The 10,056-nt window shown below is 34.3% G+C and overlaps 1 protein-coding gene across 1 annotated transcript; it reads left to right on the forward strand.

Moving 5' to 3' along the window:
* The first annotated feature begins 305 nt into the window (after positions 1-305).
* On the forward strand, positions 306-9,790 carry nipsnap1 (nipsnap homolog 1 (C. elegans)). The gene is made up of 10 exons (XM_082170862.1): positions 306-474; positions 1,888-2,015; positions 2,433-2,478; positions 3,028-3,122; positions 4,358-4,428; positions 4,515-4,655; positions 4,769-4,800; positions 4,881-4,975; positions 5,062-5,145; positions 8,576-9,790. The coding sequence occupies exons 1-10, from the start codon at positions 395-397 to the stop codon at positions 8,638-8,640; spliced, it is 837 nt and encodes a 278-aa protein (XP_082026988.1). The 5' UTR covers positions 306-394; the 3' UTR covers positions 8,641-9,790.
* The last annotated feature ends 266 nt before the right edge of the window (positions 9,791-10,056 follow it).

Genomic DNA, 10,056 nt, shown 5'->3' on the forward strand with positions numbered 1-10,056 from the left:
ACAACGTCATATGTCAGTATCACATCTTCCTTACAAATAATTAGCATATATCTATGGTATTTAGGCAGAAAATGTGCTTGCCCATTGCATTTAGTCTGATTTCATTATTATTATAATAAAATAAAATAAATCATTCCCCCCCCTGAAAAAATTGTCAACAGACAAGTTAAACCGTGCAAACCTACTGACTGGATTTTAATTACATCAGCGACCAAATCAGCAGATTAATCGTCGTGATTAATGAGTTTCTAAAAGTGACGTTTGATGAATCACTGGCGCACATGGAGCTGAAGTCCAACAGTTCACGCGCGTCAAACATTAACTCAGAAACGCGCGTGTGTTGCAACTCCTGCAACTTCATATAGACGCGAATCTATAAACAACAGCGAGAATAATGGCGGCAACACGCTCTCTACAAATCCTCAAGAGACAGCAGCATTTCCTCAACAAGGTGCATTCAGCATGGCTGGCCAGGTAATGTGCTTTTGTCACTGAGAGAGTTGCATGTAATACGATACAGTTGCTAGTAAAATTAATCAGCAATGCAAGTAAAAGTGCAGAACTAGAGTCAATTCAGTCATCTTCAGTATGTGGGTAGTTTATAAATATATATTAGATATACACACATGTAAATGTATAAGCGAAAGTGTTGGTTTTAGTGCTGCATAAGAGTCCTGCACTCTGATGAGGGAATTTCCTCGAGTGCAAAAAATCAATATAGCCTAGTCTCTAAATTTGCACCCACAATGCATATGCAATATTGCTAGATTATTCACATTACATATTTCCTCTGACATTAATTTCTGTCTTTGAGCACTTACTTTAAACTTGGAATAGGAACTTTTTACTTATACGTTTTATTTTAAAAGAGTTTGTATAGGCTATTCGTAAGTTTTATGTAGTAGTAGAATAATAGTAGTAGTACCATAAAACAATATATATATACAAATACTGTACATAGATTATGTATCACACTCACTCACACACACACACACACACACACACACACACACACACACACACACACACACACACACACACACACACACACACACACACACACACACACACACACGTATTCCTATCACAGACATAATTCTTTTTATACTGTACAAACTGTATATTCTATCGCATACCCCTTCACCTACCCATACAGAAAACTTTCTGCCTTTTTACATTTTCAAAAAACATGATATATAAGCTGTTTATATATAACATAATGTAAAGTTTGCACGCACGCACACACACACACACACACACACACACACACACACACACACACACACACACACACACACACACACACACACACACACACACACACACACACACACACACACACACACACACACACACACACACACACACACACACACACTTTTCCTACCTGTCTAATGAAGACATACATAGACTGCTGTATAAAGCTAAAAATAATAATATCTACAGGCTAATTCTACCAGAGAAAACCTTTTGCATATTTAGAGTAAAAAACATGAATTAATTTATGACTCACTGGTCTCCACAGGGAGCATATTTGTCCCCAAAGTATAGCGAAGTAAGCTCTCCACATGCAAATTATCATTAAAATGTATTTTTATTGACAAAATTCATCTTATGTAACAAAATGCATCTAATGTTTGCATTAAATTTTTCACCTACGTATGCACTTTAAAAGTTAATATTAAGTCACTAAAACTGCATGCATAATAATTATTTAAGATGGAATTTCGCATGTCATTGCTGCCACTCCTTGAAACGTCACGTCCACTAACTACCCATGTGCTTACACGCTTTCTTATACTACTGCGCATTGCAGCTTGTGATGCATCATTTAGCCTATATATTTATTGAACACTTGCTGAAACAGTTTTGCTTGTGAATCTTTAGAGGTTTTGCAAATAAAAGTGATGAAGGCTGGTTGAGTTCCATGTTTGCACACAAAGTGGATGCCAGGAAAGATGCCCACTCCAATCTGCTCTCCAAGAAAGAAACCAGCAACCTCTACAAGATCCAATGTGAGCCAATTCATCTAAAACCTTCTAGGATGCGCTCAAATGTTCATGCCTTGGGAGAAATTGTGCATGAAATATTATAGTTGATAGGAATTGCTAAAAATATTCCCATGCATGAATGATGTGCTTTCTTGTCGTTTGGCTCCAGAAAACAGCCTAAACTGTTTGTTTTACACTAATTGCTTTAATAAATCAGCTTCCAAAGAGTTTATTTGAAGATTTAATTTGTTTTCAGGAGACTAGCTGCATGGAGAATTGTAATGAAAATTGGGTTTAGAAAAATGAGGGTAATATTTCATATAAGGGTTGATTTTAGTGATAAAATCACAAGGGATTTCACTGAATTCAAAACGTTACAAAAATAAGATACTGGTCCATTTGGTTTTCCTGACATCTTCAAATCCTATTTTTTTCTTCCAGTTCACAATGTCAAACCAGAGTGCATGGAGGCATACAACAAACTGTCGTAAGTAATCATAATCATAATACAGCGGATCAAGTCTATTTTGTTCGTATGTATGTAGCCTTGCTTTCAGTATGACACTCTCAGGTCTGCATTGTCTAGATTTGATGTACTTTGATTCCTTGATTGTCCCATGTGACAGTGATATGTTATCATTACACTGTAAAAAAAGGATATGATCAATAAATGATGACAACATATGTTTTTACATTGTTTTAACTCATCAAAATAAGTTAAGCAATTTTCAACTTTTTTTTTTTATGTTAAAGAAGATTCAATTCGGTTTAAAAAAATCAGTTTAATGTAATCTAAGTTGAAATGACTCAAACATCCAAGTTGATTGTACTTAAATTTAAGGCAGCAATTTTTTTTTTTTTTTTTTTTTTTTTACAGTGATAGTATAGCATCGATATGTCAACACAGGAATGAAAATTGCACGCAAAACCATTTCATGTGGTTTATAATAGCCCATTAACCATATTGTATAGGCTAAGTTTAAATTAATAACCATCTTTTTTTTTTGTTTTTTGTTTTTTCACCGTCTAATTTTAGGGATGAGGTTCAGAAAGAACTCCATCGTGATGCAGATTATCCATGTGAAGTGGTTGGAAGCTGGAACACCTGGTATGGTGAACAGGATCAAGCAGGTGAGATGACAAACAGAGTATTTAGCTTTTTTCATTGTCTGGGACAAAACTGTGGAGTAGTCTCAGAGTTGAACAGAATCAGAATTTTAAGCTAAGCTACTGTTAGTGTCTTAAGTGTTTTGATGCTTACTCTTTTTTATTGCATTGTGGTCTATATACTGTAGTTAAATGTACTTTCTTATGTCTGCAGTGTCTTCTTTTAAAGGGACGGTTCACCCAAAAATGGACATTATGTGATCATTTACTCACACTCAAGTTGTTCCAAACCTGTATGAGTTTCTTTCTTTTGTGAAACATAAAAGAGGATATTTTGAAGAATGTTTGTAATTAAATAGCTGACAGCCCCCATTGACTTCCATAGTATATATTTTTTTCATGCCATTGAAGTCAATGGGGTCCATCATTAACAACATTCTTTAAAATATCCTCTTTTATGTTCCACACAAGAAAGAAACTCATTCAGATTTGGAACAATTTGAGGGTGAGTAAATGATGACAGAATTTTCATTTTTTGATAAACTATCCCTTTAAGTTTGGTTGTACAGCACAGTGGTTATTTTTGTATATATAATGTTCAGAAGTTTCGGGTTCTTTTTTTATATTTTGGGAAAAGTGTCTAATGTTCACCAAAGCTGCATTAATTTGAACAAAAATGTAAGAACAGTAATATAGTGAAATATTATTGCAATTTAAAACATAACAAAAATAAATAAAATGTACTTTATTCCTGTGATCAAAGCAGAATTTTCAGCATCATTACTGATCATTACAGTCATATGATCCTTCAGAAATCATTCTAATATGCTGATTTCAAGAAACATTTGTTTGTATCAGTGTTGAAATGATTCTTTGATAAGTAATAAGTTCAAAAGAACAGCATTTATTTGAAATTGAAATCTTTTGTAACATTATAAATGTCTTTACTGTCACTTTTGATCAATTTAATGCGTCCTTAGTGAATGAAAGTGTTTTTTTTTCTAAGAAAAATCTTACTGACCCCAAAACTTTCAATAAGTAGTTTGTACCTTGAATACACTGAAAAAAAAAAAGTTACATCTACTTAATTTTTCTTTTGTCAGTTTTTGTACTCACATTTAAGTAAATTTCACATATGGAATTAAGCATTTACTTAATCGTTTTTATCAGTGATGTATCACTTGGTTTTTCAAGCACTGTGGATGTTTTGTATACGATGTTACAGTACTAGAGTGACACATGCTGTTTTGTGGTTGTAGTGCATCTCTGGAGATACTCTGGTGGATATCCTGCTCTTATGGAGTGTTTGCACAAACTCAACCTCAATACGGTATTTAACACATCTCTGTGCTCTTAAAAAATTGCATTTAATAATGTCACATATTTGTGTCCTTTACCAAAATGTTTCCTGTACAGACGTATCTTGCATTTCGAAAAGAAAGGAGCAAAATGTTGATCTCTCGGCGCAACCAGCTTCTTCTGGAGTTTAGTTTCTGGAACGAGCCTGCGCCCAGAACTGGCCCCAACATTTACGAACTGAGATCATATCAACTACTAGTAAAGGCCATTTAATTGAGCTTTTTTTTAATAATATATTGCATTGCATTTTACACCATTTTTAACATTTCCTTTTTTTGTTTTGTTTTTTGTCCTGAAATTTCTCAATCAAGCCTGGTACGATGATCGAATGGGGAAATCATTGGTAAGTTTATGTGTGATTTGTGAAAAATATTGATATTATATCACCTTGTTGCATATTTCATCTGTTTTATCATGTTCCAGGGCTCGAGCAATCAAATATAGACAGGAAAACAATGAAGCAGTGGGCGGCTTCTTCACACAGATCGGTGATTTGTATGTTGTTCATCATTTGTGGGGTAAGAACATCCTTTTCTTCTTCTTCTGATCATTGCATATTAATAAGTGTCTTTCAGTTGTACTGAATATATTTAATGTGTTTTAGCTTATAAAGACCTGCAGTCCAGAGAAGAGACCAGAAACGCTGCTTGGTTAAAAGAGGGCTGGGATGTAAATGTGCACTATACAAGTGAGTAAGAACAAAGAAAGGTGATGTTTGGTATAAAATATTAGCATACTGATTATTGCATACTGCATAATAGACCTAGTCAGGGCATCGAATCAATATATTCATATATTGTATAATATATTTGGGAATGAAAATGAGGTGCTGTGAGGTATAGAAGTACAGTGCATTTAATGGATTGTACTTTTGTTTAACAACATACCAATTGTTCAGCTGACAAAACATCTTTCTGAGAAAAACTTTCAGTAGACAAAAAAACAATGAAACAGTTTTAAAAGTTGCGAGTACTGACCCTTATGCAGTGCATGCCATTGTAAAGACTTAGCCTCATTTTCATCCGCGTTAATGGGCGGTCACACTAAAATTTTCATTTCATTGACTCCCATTTATATGTATGCGAATGCAGGAAACAGGAAACCTAGCTCATGCAAAGATGTTCTGTATTTATGCACATTCCAAAGTTTAGTGAACAACTTGCTAATTCGTATCATGTGAAGACGTGTGGCTAGTAGAAGTTAGATAAGCCATGGCTTGACCTAAAATGAATTAAAAGAATGCACATTTTTGCAGGAAAGTGGAGTAGATTGTATATTTTTACTTTTTGGATTTATTGTTATTTGATATATGTTGAATTTATGTTTATAAAAATGATGCTGCAGAGTGTGATGTCATATCACGACAGTTGCAGTGCCCATAGACATTTTTCTTGCTCAAAATCTTGTGTGACCGCGGCTTTAAATTCAATATGGCGTCTAATATCTATATGGATAAAATGGAAGCTTGTTTCCACCACAAAATATATATTTTTAAAAAGAGTATTGTGACTTTTTATCTCACAATTTTGACATTTTTCTCAGAATTGCTGGATATAAACTCGCAATTGTGAGAAATAAAGTTAGAATTGCGAGATGTAAAGTCGCAATTGCCTGTCATAAAGTCCAATTCTGAGGAAAAAAAGACTGACTTTAAAACAGGCGATTGCGACTTTATATCAAGCAATTCTGACTTTATAACTCGCAATTGCAATTTTATATCACGTAATTCTGGAGAAAAAAAGGAAGAATTGCAATATGTAAACTCACAATTGCGAGAAAAATGTCAGAAATTTGAGATAAAAAGTTGCAATTACCTTTTTTTTATAGTTTGCTATTTCTTTTTAAATTATGTAAAATTGTCTTAACTTTTGTCAGGCTGATCAAAAAGGAGATTTGGGAATTGCAGGGAATTCAGGATATTCCAAGCTTACGGGAATTTACAAATGTTATTGTAAATGTTATAATAGTGATTTTATAATGTTTATAATGAAACACATTAGTAAGTAGTAAAAAAAAAAGAAAAAAAGACTATTATAATGAAATAAACGAAAGTTAAGAAAATGCTTATTTCAGGCCTCCCATTTAAAACATGATTTTCAGGTGTCATTGCAATCATAATGTCATATCACAAAATATGATGCATAAAATGAACAATTGAAGAGGTCAATTTTGACAAAGTAATTTGTAATGTTATTTTTATGATTTTATAAAGTTTAAATATGATTTCAAATGCAAAACGCTTGAAAATAATTATTTTACAGAGCAGAATGTGCCAATGAGTGATATCCTCTGCTATTGTGTGGGGGTTTTGTGTTTTAGATATAGATATTTGAACCCCTTTATAGGCAAAGATCACAGATGGCCCCAGATTATTGTTGTTAAACGTTCTTCAGTAACTGTGTGTTTATAAAACACATTTGTTGTGGCACAAAAGCCAAAAGGAAATATAATCAGGTGTTGATGGTTGTGTTTTGATGATAAAACTCATAATTTAGTGACTTGATTCATTGAACTTTTCCAGAGCCTAATCTCTGATTAAACAGGTGATCTATTATTCGTTTTGTATTATTATTTATAGTAGAAATGTGATACTGTAAGGTCCATTGTTGTTACAAACAGATTTTAAAAACTTCTGTGGTATAATGCTGACTCACACAGAAATCAAGAATCAGCATTTGAATCTCAACGATGGTGACTTTAAAAGTTTCATGCAATGCATGCTAGGTACCAGCACAGGTATTCACCCAAGACTCCCAGCATGCATTGTAGCACGAATACTTTTATCACCATTGCTGAGATTTCTACAGATGGATTTGCGTATTCTTGACATCTGTGTGAGTCTAAGTGATGCCATATATAATAACTTTTTGTGCACAAACTGTTTGTTAAATCTTTCACTTTATCTGATTGCCACAAAACGGTTGGCTCTTATGTTGTAGAATCACAGTTTTACTATAATGAATAAAACTAATAATACATCACCTGCTTCACGAAAGAAAGCTATTAGTTTGACATTGCTTTTCAGCTGTTATTTTGTCTATGGAGCAAATTATATGAATATTGTGTTTATGTGTGAAAAACAGCGTGATTACAGAGGCATAAAACTAGTTAGTGCCAACTAGGGGGCGATTTCTATCAAAATTCTTACAGAACTCCAGGGCCATAAGTCGAACATGCCCTCTGAGTTTCGTTCTGATCAGCCTCTGGTAACCTTGTCTGATAGCTACTCAAATTTCATTGGCGGCCATGTTTTTTGAGATACAATGTCCTCATAGACTATCGTGGCACCTTGTACAAAGACAGTGCATGCCAATTGTCAAGTCATTTGGGCTAATGGTTGGGTGGTTATAGACATTTTTATATATTTTGGCGCCACCAAGTGGCCAATCATCGCTTTTTTTTTTTTTTTTTTTTTTTTTTTAAGTGACCTCAGATTGAGCTCATACACATGTCCCGAGTTTGCCGAAAATATCTAGTTCTGTTCATGAGTTATAGCAATTTTTGTAAAAGTGGCCACTGATATATAGAACATTTTGGCACCCCCTAGCGACCGTGCAGGGAAATTTCAACTTTTCTAGATAATTATTGACAGTCAGACTCCAGAGAATCTTGCTGCACTGTTTTGGTTCCGATCGGGCCAAAAACCCAGCACTACTGCGCAAAAGTAGTTTTTTCACAAAATCCAAAATTATTCAAAATTGTCGCCAAAGGACGAGCAAATCTGAGCCAAGGATTCCAACGGTATAAGACACTTGAGCCTAACGGTTTAGTAGTTATGAGCCATCTCGTACTTTTGACCGCTGTAGCGCCCCCGTCAGGCCGATCGGGGCGGGCCGTGGTGACGTTGTAGGCAGTGTGAGTACTACCAGCCCTCAAAGTTTCAAGTCTCTACGACTGTTTGGTCTGCCCGATCACTTTTAGGGGAGAATGCTGATCCTTGGAAAAATTATCCAAGCGCTGTGTGCTTGAACTCCTAACAAAGTGTTTTCTTTGTAAATGGTGCCATCTGGTGAATTTCAGTAGAACTGTTCATACACAATACATCACATCTAAGCGATGCAAAAGCTTTTGATCAGTACATTGACTTGTTTATGTCTGTTTTTTTTATTGTTTTACAGTGCCTCTTATCCAAAAGATGGAATCGAGAATTATGATTCCAATGGAACACTCCCCTCTGCAGTAAAGTCAACAGTGTTTCACCTGTGATGATACTCAATCCATCTGGAAATCTAATTCATGTAGAGTTTTGTTCTGACTGATCAAGGTCTTCTTCAGGTCCTCTTGAAGAAGACAGTAGAGCTGTAAATGCCATTCTGAGAACTACAGTGACAAACTCCGGTGCCTTTGTATCAGACTGTTTGAGTGTAAAATTAAAACAGCAATCTGATTTTATAGTATAATTTAAAAATGACAGTCTTGTTTTTAGACATTGTTCTCTTTCATCAATTGGCATGTTTGGCCTGTTTATGAGGAAACTTTTATCTGAAATGCTGGTGCTTCTCTATAGCTTTACATTTTTGCAATTAAATTATGCAATTATCTGCAATTATGCAGTTATCAGAATACTTTATCATGATGTCCTTAATTAGAGCACAGATATATATATATATATATATATATATATATGTAAAAAAAAAGCTCAATTTTAGGTTTATAAATAATAAATGAATGCATTTCTGTTGATTTGTAGTTTCTTTTTACACTGTTTGAAGGAAATCCTATATGATTTTATAATATGTTATAGTGTTATCATGGTAAATTTCTGTAACAGTGTAGTATTTGCCTGGTTTAAATGAAAGCAGTAAGGTTTTGGAGTTCACTGCATAAAAAAAAACTTGCCTATGAAACAATGATTTACAATTGTTTAATTTGATGCTAATAATATTGCATAAGTTAAGTCAAGTCACCTTTATATCGTCTATAGCGCTTTTTACAATGCATATTGTTTCATAACAGTTTACGGTGATAACAGGAAAAAAATGCAACAAAGTTTGTTTCGGCTGTACAGCAGATCTAGAAGAAAATAGTTTATAGTGCTGCGCATAAAAGCATAATGTGGAGGATTTTATATTATTAAGGCCTTATTGTAAATAAAATAATTGAATTACAATTTTAATATTGTAGAGATTTGATATTTAAGATCTGAACTGAACATATTAACAGTTCATGCCCCTCATGAGCAGCTATTTTTGTGAAATTGGCCCATCTTAAATGGTGCTGTCCCTTTAAGAACAAGGGGGCGTGTGACACAACTGCCGAACCATACAAGTAGAAGAAAATGAACTGGTAGAAAGAAAGACAGCGTGAAACGAGGCCTCATGGTGGGCGGAGCTTCGCGAAAGGGGATTTGATGGATCTAAATAATAATTTTCTTATTTTAGAATAAATGTTTTTCTCAATTTCTCTATGTCATTTTTACACTTGTAAATTACTGCCTGGATTGTTTACTGAAGTGAAATACAGACGGCGTTGTCACGTGATACCCGTTTCTTTTCTCAGCGCGGCTCAGGATCGACCAATCACATGTGTAATCATGATCACTTGTGATGACTTCATATGGATACAAAAACATTTTTAACAGCTTGCTAGGGTAGATATC

This window comes from Leuciscus leuciscus (assembly GCF_965113295.1).
Source record: "Leuciscus leuciscus genome assembly, chromosome: 5".
In the NCBI taxonomy this organism is placed as follows: domain Eukaryota; kingdom Metazoa; phylum Chordata; class Actinopteri; order Cypriniformes; family Leuciscidae; genus Leuciscus; species Leuciscus leuciscus.

Bases quoted from the DNA above. Each gene is read 5' to 3' on its own strand.
- nipsnap1 (XM_082170862.1), top strand. From the start codon at position 395: ATGGCGGCAACACGCTCTCTACAAATCCTCAAGAGACAGCAGCATTTC. The intron at 2,016-2,432 runs GTGAGCCAATTC...TTTTTCTTCCAG, and splicing joins CAACCTCTACAAGATCCAAT to TTCACAATGTCAAACCAGAG. The intron at 3,123-4,357 runs GTGAGATGACAA...TTGTGGTTGTAG, and splicing joins TGGTGAACAGGATCAAGCAG to TGCATCTCTGGAGATACTCT.